Source organism: Centruroides sculpturatus, unplaced genomic scaffold (assembly GCF_000671375.1).
Source record: "Centruroides sculpturatus isolate CEXI.00-Female unplaced genomic scaffold, Cexi_2.0 scaffold616, whole genome shotgun sequence".
In the NCBI taxonomy this organism is placed as follows: Eukaryota; Metazoa; Arthropoda; class Arachnida; order Scorpiones; family Buthidae; genus Centruroides; species Centruroides sculpturatus.
The window spans coordinates 352,230-374,618 of NW_019384942.1; the positions used below are offsets into that span (position 1 = coordinate 352,230).

Here is a 22,389-nt window from a genome sequence, read left to right on the forward strand (position 1 = left end):
AGACCATTCTTTTCCTGTGTGCACTAAAACTTGTGTTGACGGTCTCAATGGATTGAGGGGAACACTACCTCTGTCATAATACATTGACATCTTGTTCTGATTCTGCTCCAGTTGTTGTTGGATATCCTCTCTACGAAATTGGAATTGGTGATAATGGGATGATTTGCATGGAAGTGTTGACCTTATGTTCCTTCCCATGCACAGCTGAGCTGGTGATGGTAACAAGTTCCTAGGAGTGTTTCTCCAGTTTTGCAAAGCCAAATACTGATCTTGACCTGCTTCTGATGTCTTTTTAAGTATGTTTTTTATTGTTTGCACATGTTGTTCTATGTGGCCATTACTCTGGGGATATCGAGGACTAGATGTACTATGCTTGATACTCCATTTGTCACAGAAGTGATTAAAAGCTACTGATGAGAATGGGGGACCATTATCAGTCATTAATATTTCTGGACTTCCAAATCGCGAAAAAGTTTCTTTGAACTTGGGAATAACTTTGGAAGCATCAGTCGATTTGGAAGCATTTTATAAACTTCTGGATAGGCACTGTATCTATCCACAATTAGCAAATATGGACTGCTGGCCAAATAGAAAATATCCGCTGTTGCTTCTTGCCATGGATATGTAGGAATTCTGTGGGGTATCAAAGGTTCTTTTGTCTGAGCTGGTCGAAATCTTTGACATTGTCTACAAGATTTTACTGCTTCTTCTATGTCACGATTCATTCCTGGCCAGTATACCTTATTCCTCGCTCTGCTGAGTGAAGCGTTGATTCCTAGATGTGCAGCATGAATTTGCTGTAGAACTTTGGTTCTTTGTTTCTCTGGAATTACTATGGCAGGTCCTTTACATATAATATCCTTCCATAGGTATAGGTCTTCTTTAAAATCGTAGTAGGGTTTGATGCTTGAAGGGATAGACTTTTTATGTACTGGCCATCCTTCTGATATGTATTTCTTTACAGTCTGCAGATTTTGATCTTGTCTCGTGTTTTCAGCTAATTCTATGAGTTTGGTGTCTGTGATTTTCATACCAACTGTTCTTATTAATACTTGTTCATCTAGGTCTGGTGTTGAGAAATTGGGTGTAGGATGCCTTATGTCCCTTGAAAGAATATCTGCAATGAGATTNGCCCTAACTGTCTTAATCTTATCAACAACTGGAAAGTTCACGATGAGAACAGTCTTAGTGACCATGCCTACATTTCCTACTCTCTGAACGCCAATGACAAAGCCTCGAACACCAGTTTCTCTAATTATGCAAGGTACAACCTTACCCATTCAGACCTGAAAGGAATGCAGGACTATCTACAAAACAATCTACATAATTACACATACAACAATAAGGAGGAAGCAGAACAGACCCTGGAGAGAAACATCAGCAAAATCAGGTATGCATGTGAGAAATTCATCCCAAAGACCATCCCGAAGCATAAATCAGTACCCTGGTGGAATGCAAACCTCACTAACCTTAGAAAAGCCAATAATAAATTGAGAAAAACCTATCAAAATTGCAAAACTGAACCTAACCGAACTCACCTAAAGCAGCGATTCCTCGATCACCAAAAGCTATATAAAGCAGAAATCAAAAAGGCCAAGATCTCCTCTTGGAGACAATTCTGCACATCTGCCTCTTCCAATCCATGGGGATATCTCACTAAACTGTGTACCAATAAACTAAAGAAAACTCAAATCCTCACTGTGGACAGCAATTACAACAGCAGCAACTTCCCTGACATTCTTAACAAGCAAATGGACAAGTTTTGTATAGTAGACAACCCGGAACTTGACACACGCTGGCAACAAAACATACGTCAGGAGATGAACAACCCAATTGGTACTGATAACGCTCCGGTTTTTCAATACCATGAAATAGACAATGCAATCACAAGACTTAATGACAGGAAATCACCTGGCACTGATGGAATCGATGCAAAAATAGCCAAAGAAATATGGAAAATGATACCGAATCATATTGTAAATATGTACAACTGTTTCACCATAGCATATTTCTTGCTGGATGGAAAACAGCAAAAATTGTCCCAGTTCCAAAACCTGGTCGTCCTGATGAATTGAGGCCAATCTCCCTCCTCCCTGTCTTCGGCAAAGTCCTAGAGCGCTTGATTACCAACCGTCTTACCTGGCACGTTGATAGTAATAACATCCTAAATGACACACAATTTGGGTTCCGTCACCAACGTTCCTCTAATGATGCCATCCACCATGCAATCCATAATATCAATAGCCTTCTTAACCAACACAAATATGTTCTGGCCATCAGCCTCGACATTAGCAAAGCTTTTGATAGCGCCTGGTGGCCATTAATTCTCTATAACTTAAAGTCAATAAATTGCCCAGCAAATATCTACAATCTTCTGAAGGACTATCTGAACAACCGCAGTGCCTACTTACAGTACGGAACAAATGCCACAAATAGAAGTATTGTTCGCGGCTGCCCGCAGGGTTCAGTCTGTGGTCCTCTACTATGGAACATAACCTTTAACACCTTTTTGTCCCAGAGCTTCGGCCAGGACAGCACCACTGCATTTGCCGACGATGTTCTTATTCTTATTGGTGGCAGATCCCGTGCACATCTTGAAAATAAGGGCACCAACACACTTACCAGGATACATGAGTGGGGTCTAGAACACAAACTCCTCTTCAACCCCAATAAGACCAAGGCCATGGTCATAAACAAACCAGGCAAACCCAACCTGTACCGACGAGTACCGACTATCAAAATGGATAACAGAAGTATTAAAGTTGAGAAATCAATCAGATACCTGGGTGTGCTTCTAGACCATCGTTTAAGCTGGGATGAACATATCAAGGATGTCTGCAAACGCACTGGCCATATATTCAGTGCCTTCGGAAAAGTGGCAAAAAACAAATGGGGACTACAATCCGAAGCACTCAGTATCATATACAACCAAATCTACATCCCTATAGTCACCTACGCCTGCGGTAGTTGGGGGTGGGCTGCACACAAGGTCCACTTAAAGTGGAAACTTGTCTCCTCCCAACGTAAAGCCCTTCTTCTCCTCTCCAAAGCTTACAGAACCACTCCGAGCAATAGCCTCCAGATCATTACACGTAAGCCACCAATTGTGAATATTATCAACCTTTATTACAACTATTGGAGCATAAAATGGGGCAATGACATCTCAACTCACTCTTGCAACATTTCAGCCAACCAACTGGAAAAGTACACTCCTGTTAATACCATTCCACCGTTTGTTCAGACTTATCTAAATACCACCCCTCCACAAAGCAGTGACATCCAAATCTACACAGATGGTTCGAAAACCGAGGGTGGGGTGGGCTGTGCTTTTGTGGCATACCAGAATGATCAAGAGATTCACTACAAGCAGAACAAGCTATCTGACTATTGCTCCGCTTTTCAGGCAGAGCTCACAGCAATCAATACGGCAATCAGCTGGGCCACGCAACATTACGACCACATGAACATTGTNGAAATTTTTTTCCATTCTTGGACTAAAACCTCTTATAAAATTTTGAAATTAGAAAAAAACATATTTCTTTAAACTTTGCTTATAGATGTTCTACAGGGTGGATGTCAGGTGATTGTGGAGAAGTCAGTAGAAAATGAGAAACATTACTTTCAGCAATGTAATGATCCCAACATTGTGTTTATGTTGCGCATCAATGGATTGCCTGTAACAACTGGACAGATTCAGTTTTTCTACACTTCACTTGAATTTATTAAAAAATAGTCTACATTAAACATGTTTATCCATTATTTGTCTAATTGCCCCCAATTTTCCTGTTCTAGCTGTTGACATAAAACCTCAAATGAACAGATTTCTATCCCCCACTTTTTGATAAATGTTCCCTGATATTCTTGGGAGGCCATCTTTCTCCTACATGCCCCTACACACACTTTTTACCAATGCTATCACAGGCATTAAATTTGCTTTCATCTTAGAAAAATAGCCCCTTTAGTACTGGAGAAATGTATTTTTCTAATACTTTTCAAAAATTTATTGAAAAATGAATTACAATTTGCAANACTATTCCAATCATCAACAGTAATAAACAACATCCGATCGCATCCAATATCAGAGACAACCTAAGCAACACCACTAACTTCGTCTATATTACTTGGACACGTGGCCATCAGGGCAACATCGGTAACGAGAGGGCCGATCATCTCGCCAAAGCGGCAGCTACCAATGACACCTTGGACACTGTCTACGACAAAATCAGTCACACCACCGTCAAGAAACTGCTATATGAAGATGTAATACACTTTTGGCAATGCGACTGGACAAGGAACCACAACACTACTACATATAATTACGTCCCGAATATCATAGATTACTACAAGTACAACTGGATTAAGCCCAGCAGCCACCTCTGCCAATTTCTCACCAACCACGGGAAATTCTCTTCCTATCTCCATAGATTCGCGATCAAAAGTACCCCCCTGTGTGACATTTGCAACCTGGAGGACAACGCCGACCATAGACTTTATAGCTGTGTGTGCCTGGAACATGAAAGGTTAAACATAAAACTCGTTGCCTCGAAGCACAACATTCCCTGGCCGTGCCACCACAAAGACTTTCTAGAAAACAAAGAACTATATATAACCTTCGAAGCTCTGATCAAAAGACACAGTTCTCTTGTTACCAGCACATCCAGCCACTAACTTACTCCTGCTGTCAAATAGCTTTGTTTAGCTTCATGTACTGTTCATCTATGTAATCCACTGTCACCTCTGCAGCCTCCTGCTGCACTTGCACTGCATAAATGTATTGTTTTGGGAAATTTACTTCATAATTATCTTTACTGTCTTGTGTATGTTTTATTATTTATTGTACTCTTATTGCAATTCATATATTATTCTCCATCTCACTGTATTATATTGTATTTTTTATTGTATCCTATTCTTTATTGTACTCAAACCCACTGTATACGTTACCTTAACTGTTCTTTACAAGCCATTGTATACCATTGTTATTGGTTCTTAAAATTGTAAGATTTCATTACTCTTGTATTTACTAGTTTTAATACCTCATCATTAACCTACTCCGCTTTACATTTTGTAACCGCGATACAACTGTAATTTTACTGTATATATTTAACTCGGCAATGCTCCGCGGTACCGAGTATGTAGTGTACAATGTACCTGAATAAAAATACTGACTGACTGACTGTAATTGCTGCTCCTAGAGCATGTTNACACACACTTTTTACCAATGCTATCACAGGCATTAAATTTGCTTTCATCTTAGAAAAATAGCCCCTTTAGTACTGGAGAAATGTATTTTTCTAATACTTTTCAAAAATTTATTGAAAAATGAATTACAATTTGCAATGATTTTTCTGATGCAATGCATACTTTATATTTAGCTTTATGCAAAGTCCTGCTTATAGATTTATGTACTGTAATGCCAAATAATTCTTCAAGCTGTATTTTGAGTTACTTAAATCAGACTACTCGCTCACTGTATTTAATGAGAAACTTTTCTTTTGTACCTTCCAGTTCTCACAGCCAACCACTTCTTATATAATAGAGATTCTATGGATAATATATCCATAGAATCTCTATTATATAAGAAGTGGTTGGCTGTGGTTCTATGGTGATAGTGATTCTATGGATATATTATCCATAGAATCATCATTTACTAATGCTCTGTATTGTTTAATAACATTCTTTACTAAAGATGCTATAATACAAGTATATATATCTGTAGACTGAGAATAATTTCTCTTTCTTGTATGGATAATTCCCTCCTTTAATTAGCCACCTACATTTGCGTAATTTAAGTTTTTTCTTCCAAATTTTGATCAAATGTATTGTATTTTACTGTAAGTATTGTTACTTTTTATTTTACTACTTAAGAGATTTAAAATTAAACGTAGTATCTTTCTGATTCCTGAGAATTATCAGTATATCTTCAAAAAAACCTTTTGCTGTATGCAACTTTTGCAACAAGTTAGAATGCAATTTATGCTTAGTAACATGTCATTAGATAATAACAGCTGTACGTTTTAAGTAATTACATAAATATATAAATATAGTATCTGTATTTTAGTTACTGTGAATATGTTTTTTAAAATTTATGTACATATTGTGTCATTCACTTATCGTGTATGCACACTTTTGCAACACACTGCATATAAGAGTCTCTTTTACTTTCTCAGCTGTTATTTCTGTTATACATATGGCGCTCGGTCAAAAAATGATCCCCACCAAGATTTTTACATTTTAGGACTCAAGACGCCTTGACACGTCAAAAAATTGAAATGAAAATTTTTCTGGCACACATCTACGTACCAATCTTGTTTTTTTATTTTTATTTTTTAGTCTATTGTGCCGAGGGTCTAGAAAGTTGATTACTACTACTATAACAGCTTCTGAATTTTTATTTAGAAAATCATTAACCAATTTATTTATTGATAAATGTTCCCTGATATTCTTGGGAAGCCATCTTTCTCCTACATGCCCCTACACACACTTTTTACCAATGCTATCACAGGCATTAAATTTGCTTTCATCTTAGAAAAATAGCCCCTTTAGTACTGGAGAAATGTATTTTTCTAATACTTTTCAAAAATTTATTGAAAAATGAATTACAATTTGCAATGATTTTTCTGATGCAATGCATACTTTATATTTAGCTTTATGCAAAGTCCTGCTTATAGATTTATGTACTGTAATGCCAAATAATTCTTCAAGCTGTATTTTGAGTTACTTAAATCAGACTACTCGCTCACTGTATTTAATGAGAAACTTTTCTTTTGTACCTTCCAGTTCTCACAGCCAACCACTTCTTATATACTTGTATTATAGCATCTTTAGTAAAGAATGTTATTAAACAATACAGAGCATTAGTAAATGATGATTATATTATCCATAGAATCTCTATTATATATCTGTAGACTGAGAATAATTTCTCNACAAAACACATACAAATAATTGTAATTTTTTTTTAAACAAATATTTGTTTCATTCTCTATACTTTTTTTTTGCATTTGATAATGCAAAAAGTGTAAAAAATGAAACAGATATGACCTGTAATTAATAATATACAATATATAATTACAAAACTATGACTTATTTATTGAACCAAACTACTGATCAGATACTACATATTATATTTATTATTACATTTTCAAAATGGATACCTGAATGCTACTGTTCTAATAAAAGAATAATAATAAAATTAATAAATCTAATTTTAAACAATAAAAGAATGAAATTTACACACATGCAACAATAGAAGAATGCTTTTACTCTTTTGTAACAGAACATTTTCAAGCTTTACAGATTATAAAATAAATACAACCAAATCATAGATAGGAAATATTGGTTACTGTAACAATAAAAAAGATGAAAGATAATTTATCCACAAAAACAGTTTTTAAAATTTATCACAATTAAAATATATAACATTGCTTAACTATATTTAATTTTACTAATAAGTAATAATAGTATAATAAACAAAGTTGAACACGGTTTACAATTATTGACACAATTTAATTGGACAATGAAAGTTTACAAATAATTATTCCTTAACTCTGTAAATATATTAAAACTAAATATGATAAAACATTAGAAACAGCTTAATAATATAATTGTGACAATTTATTGTTTACCATAACAATATATCTATTTGATTCCATTGTATTCTATTTTAGAATAGAAACTTAGACTAAAAATTAAAGATTTTAAACAATAAAAACTCTATATGGTTTTTGATCTTTTTTCATTCTTTACAGCACAGAATCTATGCTATAAAGAATGAAAAATCAAACAAAGATTAAAAGTANTTAACCTACTCCGCTTTACATTTTGTAACCGCGATACAACTGTAATTTTACTGTATATATTTAACTCGGCAATGCTCCGCGGTACCGAGTATGTAGTGTACAATGTACCTGAATAAAAATACTGACTGACTGACTGACTGGCAACACTCATTCAACCACGAAAGGGAGCCAGTATTTAAACGAGGCTTAATTTTCTAATTTTTAACAATACAATAGCGACAATTATTATTTAAAAAAATTTTTGTTAGGCTTAACATTGATGAAAATTCAATGCAAAGTAGGTTAATAGCAATATACTAATATACTAATTACATGGGATATAATAATATACTACACTAATAATGGATATTTTCATACTTTTCGGTTATTCGACCAACCCCAGTCCCCAAATGGGTCGGATAATCGAGGCTCTACTGTATAATGAAAATTTCAGTATAATGTAATAAAAATTCTGTCTGTTGCGAAAGAATATTTTCATTATAACAAAATCTATAAATGCATAATTCATTATTAGTAAATGATGAATATTATGTCAAACAATCTGGCAACATTAATTTTAATGTCTAGTTCAACTGCAACACTAATTTTAATCCTTAGTGATGGTTTTGTGTTGATGTTATTACTCTACAGTTTATTTCTTTTTAAGTTCATGAGAAAAAAGAGAAAAAAACAAAAAGTTTAAGCAGTTTTCTTTGGAAGAGAATAATAAAATATTAGATAACATGCAAAAAAGGAATTAAACAAAAAGATATGCCTGACAACCTACTGGAATTCTGTCTCACAGTATTAGATTTTATCAAAAAGCTAATTTTTGTGTGTGTTGTTTCTTTAATCAGACTTTTTTACCAGAAAATGATGGCTTCAAGCAGAAATAACAATTAGAGAGGCAGGATTTCAACTAATCGGTACTACTAACTATATCATTAGTTTAGTTGTTTGGTCGTGATATTTTTTGATTATAAATTTGTATTAAATTAGAATAAAAATTAATTTACTTATATCCTGAAAATTTATCTATTAGTATTTATATAGAATCAAAGTTTTTAAAAATGTAATTTTTCTTCAAAATGTAAGCATGTTTTTTGTTTATCAATAAATTTCTTTCATCCTTTCATTTTTGACTATATTTCAATATAATGAAAATATTTCAATGATCCCCTCAATTTCATTATACTGACATTTCACTGTATAGTTACTTCAAAATGTAAGCATGTTTTTTGTTTATCAATAAATTTCTTTCATCCTTTCATTTTTGACTGTATTTCAATATAATGAAAATATTTCAATGATCCCCTCAATTTCATTATACTGACATTTCACTGTATAGTTACAGAATAAATTATTGAATAAAGTATATCAAAAAGAACAAAAGAAAGATAAAGATATAATATGCAAAATGAAAATGATATATATAGTATTTAAATTCTTTTTACATATAATCCAAGGAACAAATATAGGAAAAACTAGGAGAAAACTAATTGAGGATTAGAAAAAACATTGCAGATCTTAAACATAATAGATTCACCTCAGTGACGAGAATGTAATATAAATAAAGTGAAAGCTAAAATAGCAAATTATAGAAGAGATTCTTGCATTGGAAGTTTAAAGAATATGTACAGTAAATATTAAAAATGTAAACAATCCAGATTTTTGTTAATTGGATTTTTTTTTTATTTGTTTAGATTAGTCTTATCAAGAAAAGCAAGTTAAGGACTAGACATAACATGTTTTTATAAATAAATCCGTGATTATTTTTCCATGAATATCTTGGCAAAAACAAATTTGGTTTGGATTAGTGAAAGCACACTGTACTTGGAAAAACTTAGCTTAAAACTACGAATATTAGAAAGAAATTATAACAAAAATATCTCCAAACTAGAACAGAAAAAAATTTAATGGTATAACCATGTCAGTTTATATATATAGCATTATGCTGGATTCATTAAACTCTATCATGATGATGCTATAATATGAAGTAAAATTGGTTCAATCATTGTAAATCAAACTCTGATTTCCAATGATTGAATTGCTTCTTTATTAAGTTTCTCCTGAAAATAATATGATATTTTATAGTTCAAATTATAAGATATTTAAATGTGATATTTTTAGGCTAAGATATTGTAAACTGTTCATACCTGTTGTAAAGAAGTTTATTATATTGCTAAAAAGTAATAATTGATAAAATTACATTACATAACATATAAAATTTCAATTATATTAATTTTTTCATATATATTATTCTTGTTACAGTTGTAGAATGTAACAGAAAATTGATTTTGTACAATGAATTAATTACTAAAAAATGATTCAACAGTTTAATTGAAACAGTTTTTAATTTATATATCAGTTGTCTTAAAAGATCAAAATTTATCAACAACTTGTGTTAGTTAAAAATGTTAAATTATGCTATGTAATTACTAATTAATTTTTATATTTCATAATAATAATAGTAATTTGTTTGTTTGTTTTTTAGTGCCTAATGTGGTGTTCTATCAAGATAAAAGTACAGAGAACAATTTACATGGTAAGATTTTTTTTTATTTTAAATTGATTAGATCTGCATTAAAAAATTAATAAATAATATTTATATTGACTTAATACAGAAATGTTTAAATTGACTATAAAAGCCAGTCTAAAAGGCAGCTTGATTGCACTACTTTGATATACAGTATAGAGTTTTCATAATAAGGCTTCATTTGCTTGAAAGATTTGGAACATGCTTTTGAAAAGGTTCAAATCTGAAACTAAAAATGTTTTTTTTTAAAAAAACATTGAAGAATTCATTTTTAAAGATTGGTCTTAAAGATGTATGTGCATAGACCGAGATTGTACATTGGAATATTAAAAAAAGTTGTAATTTGTGATATTTGGTTACACAGAAGTACTATTTTTCTAGAAGAAATTTATCATCATAGCAAACAACTAGAGATGTTTTCAAAAATAATGTGAATTTTGGATAATCACAATAAACAGGAACGAGAATCATGCAAAACAAATTAACTCTCTCTTAAGCTAATCAAACTCTGCAAATTGAAACTTAAACATTTTTGAGGAAAACTGTTATAGTTGTGAATAAATTTACAAAATTAATTCAGATTAATAAATAGCTTTCATTCTAGCCCTATAATAATTTAGCATTGGAACAATAAGTAACCAGCAATAAGCTGGTTATTTATTGACTCACCTTATAAATGCTTATTGCAGTATTCAATCTGTTCTTCACGACATTGTGATACTTTAAATATAATTTTAAAACACATTTAAATTAAAATTAAAATCATTTTTGCTGAAAATTTCTCTCTCTCCATTCATTATAATTTGTTTTGGATTTTGCCTGTATTGACAATAACAACTGATACATTATGCATGCTAAGTAAATGAGACTACAATTAATGGACAACTCTGACTGCATTGGCCCTGACATTAAATGGACGAAAAGCTTATCAATTATCAAGTCCTGTTTACCTTTTTTTTTCTTTTGAGACAATCTACTAGTTTACAGTTAACTTAATTTGGTACTCTAGAAAATGGTGTATGAAACTATGCAATGTATTCCTACTAAGCTGATCTGCTTACAGGAAAGGCCCTCAAACTTGTGGATGCTTATGCAATTCATATTCCCCAGCCAACCCCTTCCTCTCAACAATATGTGCCTTCAGTGGTTTAGAGGGATCACTGCATTGTTCTAGTCTAAATGATGCATTAACACTAATATGCTCCTTCCTTTCCTATGTTTGATTGCAATGTCATAATTTTTTAGGGCTACAGCTCATGTGGTTAATTTTGTGTTATGTGGGGTACACAGTTTGTATGGATAATCCACAATGGCATATACCCCACAGAAAATTGCAAGAATGAAAATAAAATCTTTGTATAATACACTCTTTCAATGGCACCCCAAGGCATGGGGTACATGATCCCATGCCTTGGGGTGCCATTGAAAGAAAGAAAATTACTAGTATGCAGTTTAGAAGTTGCCATCTCAAGCATTAAAATGTTACTTTCTTTGGGAATAAGCACAAAATTGCTGTGTAGAATTTATTCAGGCTATTTTCACTCTTCAGTCCTTTCTTGTACAATTGTTAAAATTACATAATTTGTGCTTATTCCAAAAGAACAAGAAGCAATCAAGTATTACTTTTTCCATTTCATTTCTGTTAAAATCATTGTAGATATACATGGACAACCAAGCCCAAAGATTCTGTAATAAGCATATTAATTTCTGGATTATTTTGACTAGTTTTGATAACTATTAATAATTAATAAAATTTTTTTCTAAAGGTAGGATCTAACCATATCTTATACTAACAATAACTAATAATTAGAATAATTTTTGAATTTAATGTGGAATAATAATTATTGAAATTGAAACTAAAGATGACATTACCTTTTTGCTTTGTTTTAAACTCTGTAATGGAGAGGTTGCAGCCGAAGTTTTCATCTGTAAAATGTGAACATCGAGTGCTGCTATCTTGTAAGTGGCGTTTGACGTTCACGTTTTAAAGATGATAACTTCAACTGCAACCTCTCTATTGTATAAATTTTAAAATATTAAATAAATTTTGATCTGAGTATGCTTTAACAAACTATAATCACTGGCTACTCTTGTAATTTAATTGCAGGTGTTAAATAACTATCTCAATTTTGTATACAGTAGGTGATTGACGCTCAACCCAGTATATACTGATCGGATACTTTGAAACTCTCCCTTGTAATTCCAGTCTTTTATTTTTCTGACAGAAACAATTCTTTTATAGTATTACCAAGACTATCAGGTGGACACTCGTTAAGTTTTGTGTTGGTTTTTATTTTCAAAAGGTGAGAGTATAATAGTAAAGGTAGAGAGTGAGCAGATGTTTGATGTTGCTGGGCAGTAGGGCTTGAACAGGTCTACAATATGCTGCAGTTCTATCTTATCTTATCTAAGAAAGACAGTATAATCAAGAAGACTCAAGCAACTAAAGGAGTAACAAACAACACATCTGAGAAATAAAGAACATTGAAGAGCTCATAATGGAACCTGAAATGGTTCTGACAACAGAACACCACCAGGAAACTTGGTGAGATGTGTTCTCTTCTGAAAAAGAGGATTAATACTGATATCTACTATTAAAGATATCAGCATTATCTTTTGAAGAAGTGGGTGGATGTCAGAACAACGGTCTTAGAATGGCATCCAAACCAGGTTGAAGTTAATAGGATTGGGGATCTCTACAATTACAATTCTTCTCTCTCTCCAGGATTTTTCAGAAGTAATTAATAGCAATCGATATTAGAGAGATTCTTTATCCCCCACAAATGGAAAAAAACATGACTAATAAAAATGAGACTGTGTATATATGTATTTTTATTATTACATATATGCTTTCTTACTACATTTATTTATAATTTTTTATTTTTGGGGATCTCCAGAATGGATTAATCAAATTCCCATAGAAATCTACGGTAAATTGATAATCTGTTCCAAGACTTTGTTCGCTATCCGAATTATGTTCATTAACCGATCATTTATTTTTACATTAAATACAGTGGGTGAATTTATTTAAAAAAGTCAGTAAAAACACTGATTTTATTATTATTTTCAGTTAACTTTTTCTGAGTTTAATTTATCCAGTAGTATATTTATAAAATATATTTATTTAAGAATAATTCTTGGGCCCTTTATTATTATATTTATGATTCTAATATCTCAAAGCTCAAACAAGTGCCATATTAAATTGGGCTAATTTGTCTTAAGAGGAACTGCTAACAATCATGTTTAATTTATATCCTATTTCACATTTATAACTTGAATCATTTTTTAGTATATTTTTGTTCACATCTCTGATTACAACAATTGTAACAGTAGTACAATATTGCTACAAACTTTGTGATATGAATGTTTATACAATAATCAAGTTTAGTAGTTAATTTTTTTTAGTTTTATTGGAGTATATGCATCTTTTTGACTATTTCTCAAACAACCAAGTACTTGTAGACTTTGATAAAAAGATTTATATTATGGTATACATACATATATATATATAATGTATTCATTAAGATAGATTTTTGAATAGCATCTCTGAGTCTTAAGTTTTGCTTTTTTGTGAACAAAGTGTTTGTCAAAGTACCTACATCCAGTTGTAAATACAGTACATCGTGTTTTCCAGCTTGAACACCATATGAACAAATCATAACATTGTTCAAATACTGTTTCCATGGAAATTTGCCTTCCAAGATAGTTTTAAATTTTGAAATTCTGTAGTCCTTAAGTGAGTGGCATGATTACTCTGACAATTTTGGTTGTGTAATTTATTCTGTATCATTATCTGTATAAGGACCTGTGGCATGATATTTATTCCACTGCTGGCAAAGAAATCAGTGAAGAAAAACCCATAAACAAACAACATTTGGACTTGAAATCTGGAGATATTATTATTTAAAAAACAGCATGTAATCAAAACATTTTCTCTGTAAATATGCTTTAACCTTGGTCTGGCATAACACTAGACACTAGTATTAATTGAGTACAATATAATTCAGTAACATAGTAATAAAAATATTTACATATGTACAAAAAAATTTTATTATATTAATCTAAGGATGTCAGATTGATAACTCAAATTGAATTTTTAAACAGCCATGATTCAGACAAGTGCCCTATGCAGAGAACGTGTATAAAGAAAAATAAGTGAATAAATGTTACATAATTATTAATGAAAATATTCATATTTTATTAAATTTGAGAATGTACACAAAGTGATTTACTATAGTTTGAGTTGAGAATGTTGAGAAGTGATTTACTATAGTTTGAAACATGTTCTCTGTACTATTAGTAGATTATCTGAAGTTGATGGCAGTCCAATTTTTCATGGCCTTATGAAACCTGAGGATGTCAAATTGATATGATAGGATGTCAAAAACATTTATTACATTAAATATTTTTAGTGTTCATCTAAAAAAACAACAGTATACCAAGACTGTTAATGTTATTTCTATGTATAATTATTACTATTATAAAAATAAATTTAATAAGTATTAGTATTAATTATCTCATATCATAAATATTTAAAACTCTTCATGATGATGATAACTTATTTTAATACTAAATACTATTACCTAATTACTATTTGTTCATATAATTTTTTTTATAATAATAAAATTGATGGACATTGATAAGTTTCAGTTTTAAGCATGTTTGTTTAAAAATAATTTAACATATTTTACAATACTAATAATTTTAAAAATTGGGGAATTTACAACTTCCACATTAATGTTGATCACCAACATTTTTATGCTTATTTTAGTATAAACACTTGAGAAATTGCAAGTATTTTTCTAAAAAACAAAATTTTAGATTTGAATGATACTTGAATTATGAAAATCATTCATATGGACATAATGTAATAATAAGTGAACTGCAATATCAGTGAATTGAGACTGTTTTTTCTCTATATAATATTCACAATTAATATTTTAAAAGTGATATAGATAATCATTAAAAACTCTTGCTATGATACATTACCATATTTTATGGCATACAAGATAATATGTATTTAATTCATCTTATGCCTTCAGTACTCAAACCAAATTTTTTACTGTGTTCTGGTTAAAAAAAAGTAAAATTAAAATGCACACTTTTAAACCCCATCTTTCCTGATAAATAAAAATCATTTAAAGTTAAACTTTACTATTAAAATATTTTACATAGAGATATGCAAAAGCTATTTAGCTGTAGCAAAAAAAAAAAAAACAATAATTAAACAACAACATTTTTATTAAACATTATGAAATAGTTTGGCTAAGTAGAAGTTACCTAAAGGCCATTTGAGGAATTCATTAGCTGTGGGAGAAAAGCACAATTAATATTTTAAAAGTGATATAGATAATCATTAGCTGTGGGAGAAAAAGCCCTGCAACTTATATGTGAAGTTGCACATATAAGTTGCAGGGCTTTTTTTAGCCTGAATGCTGTAAAGTTGCATATTATATGCTGTAAAATATGGTAGTTAAATTAAAATTTAATAATTTAGCAATAGAAATGAATAATAAATAAGTACATTTTATATTTTCTGATTTTACATATATTTTCTCCTTTCAGATTTCAAGCGTTTTGATCTAGACTCATTCTTTGAGCAACGTTTTTCACCAACTAATTCTCAATCTGCATAAACAATCCAAAGGTGGTGGTGCAAGAAGAAAACAACTGCCACCAATATTGTTATTTTGATCAGTCAGTTATAAACCTTTATGTATTTGGGGATTTCTATACAGATTTTATTTTCTTTTGTGTGTGCATATTTCTTATATAAATGGTTACAAAGTTAGTCTTTATATAACTAAATTTTATATGGTATTGTTTTTAGCAGATGACAATATGTATTTTTTGTGTTGTTGCATGAAAAATAGTTTTTGTATAGTTTTATTTTATGAATTCAAAGATTCTTTAATTTTTATTTTTGTGTGATGATGATGACGTTGTTGTTGATGATATGGAGATGAAGATAAAGAGATCTGCACACTAAGGCACTCTGTATAGTGTCAATTATACATATATATATACATACATATATATATACAATATATTTGCCAAATTGGACAGATTTTTTTTCTAAAATAAAAATAAGTCAATATATTTAATTTATTTATTTCCAGAAAATTTTTTTATAAAAATAATTTGTGTAAGAATTCATTGTTTAATTTTTAGGAATAAATCATCAGATCTTATATTGTAATTTTTTTTTAAACAAATATTTGTTTCATTCTCTATACTTTTTTTTGCATTTGATAATGCAAAAAGTGTAAAAAATGAAACAGATATGACCTGTAATTAATAATATACAATATATAATTACAAAACTATGACTTATTTATTGAACCAAACTACTGATCAGATACTACATATTATATTTATTATTACATTTTCAAAATGGATACCTGAATGCTACTGTTCTAATAAAAGAATAATAATAAAATTAATAAATCTAATTTTAAACAATAAAAGAATGAAATTTACACACATGCAACAATAGAAGAATGCTTTTACTCTTTTGTAACAGAACATTTTCAAGCTTTACAGATTATAAAATAAATACAACCAAATCATAGATAGGAAATATTGGTTACTGTAACAATAAAAAAGATGAAAGATAATTTATCCACAAAAACAGTTTTTAAAATTTATCACAATTAAAATATATAACATTGCTTAACTATATTTAATTTTACTAATAAGTAATAATAGTATAATAAACAAAGTTGAACACGGTTTACAATTATTGACACAATTTAATTGGACAATGAAAGTTTACAAATAATTATTCCTTAACTCTGTAAATATATTAAAACTAAATATGATAAAACATTAGAAACAGCTTAATAATATAATTGTGACAATTTATTGTTTACCATAACAATATATCTATTTGATTCCATTGTATTCTATTTTAGAATAGAAACTTAGACTAAAAATTAAAGATTTTAAACAATAAAAACTCTATATGGTTTTTGATCTTTTTTCATTCTTTACAGCACAGAATCTATGCTATAAAGAATGAAAAATCAAACAAAGATTAAAAGTATTATTTTAACATTGTGTACAACTTTATTTTACTTTGTTATAAATACAGTTATTTAACCTTATATTGATAAAATAGAAAATGTCCATTTTTAGCTCCAAACAAAGCAGACTTTACAAAAAATCCATATTCTAGTGCTTTCAAGTTTACATGCATCTTGTAATAACATTGCATGAATCATCACAGAGGATATTATTTTTTTATTTTTAGTTTCAAGTATCAAGTAAAGAAGTTCTTGCTTTGTTACAAAACATTACATTCTAAAAAAAAAAATACAAAGGCAAAGTCTGAATGTTTTTGCAGTTCAGTTGTGGAATTCTGAATGTTAAAATTTTGAAACTTTTACAATATTTAGTCTCAGTGTTTGTAAAAAACTATTAACTTTATAAAACTGTATATAAGCAAATTGAATTGAGAAAAAAATTGTACAAAAAATATGTAAATATTACTCACAAAACTAAAAACATTGAAGGAAAACAAACATTTTCAATTGCCTTGAACAACCATCTTTAGGTTAAAAGAATTCATCAATTATTCCATTCAAATCTAATGTTATGATTTAAAATATAAAAAGAACGTCAACTGATTGGCAGCCAGTGTTTGTGTGGTTGCATCCAGATGTAAAAGTAATCAATAGTCAGTCAGTCTGACTTTTTTACTTGGAGAATCACTGTCATGACTATATACAGGAATCAGATTTGCCAATTTGTGAGGGTCAGTTTCTCCATCCCTAAACATCTAAAGTTTATTCAAAAGATAATTGTTTTTCTTAGGTAGTGTGCAAACTTTCAAGATTTTCTATAAATTAGTTGCTGAAATATAAGCAATTGAAAACTGCAAAAATTGTCAAAAAAGCTGTAGTTTTGTCATCTGGCACTGCAGACATCTGTAGAAAGAAAAAACTATTGGGTCTAGAAAGCTCAGTAACTTAAACATTTCTTGTTATCAGTGAGGTGCTCACAATACTTCTAGGTTGATAGGTCAAAGTTCATGGGCTTATCCGTAGGGCTATTTCAATTTTATGGTTTAATTTTATGCTTATAAAGATAAAATTGCATCAAAACAAGTGAATATTATTCAAAATGTTACTCAGAATAACACAAGCTCAAATTTATGCAAACTAAAAAGTTTTAATTATTCTAAATGGCACATTGAAAGCATTGGTTGGCACTGACCAAATTGCGTATTTTAGGCATTTGATCAGAACCAATGAAATTATACGTAATCATATATTTTGATGTAAAATTACAATTGCTATCCAAACAAAAACATTTTTTTGTTTGGATAACAATTGTTTTTTTGGAGATGGTGGAAGTTTTTTACATCTTGGATGTTTTTGTTTGGATATTCAATTTCAAATAATGCTCTCCAAGCTGGGGACAACATTGCTTTTGTAGTTTTTTGTTTCTGCTGCTCTTGTTAGAAATTTACAAGGCCAGCAGAAGCAACATGGTTATTAACTACAAAGGCAATGTTGTCCCCAGCTTGGAGAGCATTATTTGAAATTTAAAATTACTTTTACAATTGTATACAATCATGTGACTGCTGACTGCCAATTAAATGCAATGTTATAACTTAAAATATAAAAAGAACATCTCTTGTTCTGTTCCAAATCCATTCTTTTAACCTGAAGATGGTTGTTCAAAGCAATTGAAAATGTTTGTTTTCCTTCAGTGTTTTGTTCTAAGCTGGATTTTTAGTTTTATAAGCGATATTTATAATTTACATCCAATATACAGTATGTTTATAATAATAAATATATGTTAGGCATTGAAGGTGGATTGAATACTCTGAGAACATTTTTAAAAAATAGAAAGTGGACTTATAAAATTTATATTTTTTGTTTCTAGATTTTCAGGTTTTTCAACTTTGTTTCCAATAAAAACACTAGTATATTGGGTATATAGAGTTTGTGTGAAAAATCATAATCATTCTTGAAGCCTTTGGCCAGAAAGTCATTAATATAAAAGGGTATTTTATTTGCAGTGACAATAGTGTTGTAACTTATTAATTCTGAACTAAAATGCATGATAATTATAATTCTTTGATGTAGTTGCCAACCCACTGCCAAATTTCTGGGAGACAATAAACACTATCAACAGAATCATTTTTAAACAATATCTGATGAGACTACCATAAAGTAGAAAGTATGCTGTCAACATGTTGGAAATGTTTGCATCTAAGAAATTTTCACTTTTGAGTAAATATCAAAGTCACATGGACTCGTGTACAGCGAGTATGATGAGTGTTCCAGTATCCCACTGCCATCTGCTTAGCAATGTTCTCGTTTGTGATGAAAAACTGCTGCACACATTTTTGTGCAAGAAAATTATTGGATGTGATTTAGTAACTGTGGCTTTTGTGGCAAATTGCAGGATGATCAAAGAAATGGTGATAATATTTAGCATTAACTATACATATGATTTGTATCATAGGGACAGACCCCTATGATACAAATGAGACAAGAGAACAAGTTAAATGCAATGGTCATTAACACTTTCACCATTATCCTCTTGCTGTAGTTTCTTGGGTGTGAGGATGATTTGCAGTGCCATTCATTCAATTGACATATCAGCTCCAGTTTATAGAACTTATTGCAATTGACAAAATATGGGCTAACTCAATGAAGGATGGATTCCCACTTCATGTTTGTTATGTTCTAGTTGAATTTGAGCAGTTTACATTTGTTACCATTTCTGTATATTGTCAGAGTTCTGAGGTACCCATCAATGTTTGTACATTTCTAGCCGGGAACTCCAGTGCCTACTTCAGTAATCATTTCCTTGCAAGTCCATCAACAATCAGTTTCCAATAGTCTCAAAATTGCTTCCATGTGTTGTTGGTTATTGATTGGCTACTTATCACTATGCCTTATCTTCATATCCTCCCATCTGTGCCAAAAGGCTTCAAATCATTGGATAAAAGTATGGTTTGGCAATGCAACATTGCCATGTGCCTCATGCAATCACTTGTGACACTGCCAGACATTTGTCTATGTGCAACTTGAATTTTGATCAAACATTGTTCTTTTATTAACCTAAGCAATGTTTCCTTGTCAAGACAAGGAAACATTGCTTTGGGTAATAAAATAAGCACTTAAATATTTCACATTACAGTATTTATTTCTCAGCCATAAATGTAAGTGAAACAAAAATGCATCATTGCATACATAAACACTCAAGAAAAAATATTTAGTGGGCTTTTGGTAATTTGCCAGGTTATGGCCAGTTCCAGTGTTGCCTGGAATTAGCCAGGTCAAAAAAAAAGTCCTTGTATATCAAAAATTTGTTAAAATTATTATTGATCCAGCAACGTTCAGTTTTAGATAAGAAAATTATTCTTAAACATGGTATTTTCACTATGATATCAATCATAGTTTTTTGTATGACTTAAAGTTACATTGGAAGTTATCAGTGAGGGAAAATTTGAATAAATTATTCATAAAATTATCCAAGTGATGGTATTAAAACTGATTATGTATATTTTAGTAGGACTTCTTGTTAATGAGTTTTACTATCAAGAACAACCTGTAATGTATCAGATCTTTCACATAAAAAGTCAGGCATTAACTTGCTCTAGGATCTATTGAAATTAAATATTTTCTATTTGGTAAAGCTAATGTCAATGACACATTTTTGCCTGCCAGTAATACATTAAACACCATATTTCATTGCCAGTAATCATTAATCGTTCTGTGTAGAATAGTTGTGTAGCAGTTCTCTGCTGACAAGTTCATATTTCTCATCTGTTAAGTTCCTTGAAACAATGAGAACAAATTGCATTTTCAAGAAAATCATAAAGATTATATGTTCAGAACTAAGCAAAATTTTCCAAGATGACTACCAGCTTATCTGGAATAGGAATTTGTCTCAAGGATAGGAGGATCTCAATGTTGATGGAACTGTTTATTTGTCTGGATTGTTTCATCAATGTTGTCTTCCTCCCACGAGACTCTGGTCAGATGCTTCTTCATTGGGACACCAATAAGGTGACAACTATGTAACAAATTGAGTCATTTTTTCTTGATCCAATGGTCAACCTCCAGGTATATAGCAACATGCACAATCACACCCCACTGCTTTTATTTCCACCCAGGGTCTTCAGTGTACCACAGATTCAAACAAATCCTGATTCACGGAATACTAGCATACTGGATTATTATCAGACAATTCCAGATCATTGGCTACCTTAGAGAGATTAATGAACTTTACTGCAACATAAAAGGAATGATTAAAATATAAATACACAAGGTATATATGATAGAGATTTAATTTTTATTTGCATACGTAACAAACTTTTTTTTTTAATATGTCTGCTTTTATTCAAATGCTTTTTATTGGTGAAATGTGAATTTCTATGGTAAACACATTTAAATTAAAATTTTTCTTTAAGTGGTGATCTTACTATGCAAGCACATGCAACCAAATGGCTAAGTTTCAAGGGCAAATCATTTGATACTTCAGCTAGGCCCAAAGCAGCCACAACATATATCTATACAGTGTGTTGCAACAGTGTGCATACAAAGAGAAAATTTTGAAAATAATATTTAATGATAAATATTACAAATAAAAATTCATTTTCTGGTAATGTTAAGTGTATTAATAGTATTGCAAAAAAATTTTGAAAAACAAATATATAATTTAATAACACAGTATTTCACTAAAAGTGGTGTTGCAAAAATGTGAATACAAATAGTATTTAAGTAAATAAAACATTGATATTTTGTTGGTTATCTTTAGCATTTATAACAGCTTGTAAGTGACAAAGCATATTTAATGCTATTTTTTCATAAAAGTCAGGTGAAATTTTTTTCCATTCTTGGACTAAAACCTCTTATAAAATTTTGAAATTAGAAAAAAACATATTTCTTTAAACTTTGCTTATAGATGTTCTACGGGGTGGATGTCAGGTGATTGTGGAGAAGTCAGTAGAAAATGAGAAACATTACTTTCAGCAATGTAATGATCCCAACATTGTGTTTATGTTGCGCATCAATGGATTGCCTGTTACAACTCCCGGGCAGTTTCAGTTTTTCT

The 22,389-nt window shown here is 30.5% G+C and overlaps 1 protein-coding gene and 1 long non-coding RNA gene across 2 annotated transcripts; one reads left to right on the forward strand and one right to left on the reverse strand.

Annotated features, from left to right (window-relative positions):
• Nucleotides 1-440: 440 nt before the first annotated feature.
• Nucleotides 441-1,280, reverse strand: LOC111632149 (uncharacterized protein K02A2.6-like). The gene has a single exon (XM_023376522.1). It carries the CDS (start codon nucleotides 1,278-1,280, stop codon nucleotides 441-443), a length of 840 nt encoding a protein of 279 aa, XP_023232290.1.
• An 8,983-nt stretch (nucleotides 1,281-10,263) lies between these two features.
• Nucleotides 10,264-16,065, forward strand: LOC111632155. Its single transcript, XR_002757820.1, has 2 exons — nucleotides 10,264-10,320; nucleotides 15,877-16,065. It is a non-coding gene; the product is annotated as an uncharacterized LOC111632155 (long non-coding RNA).
• The last annotated feature ends 6,324 nt before the right edge of the window (nucleotides 16,066-22,389 follow it).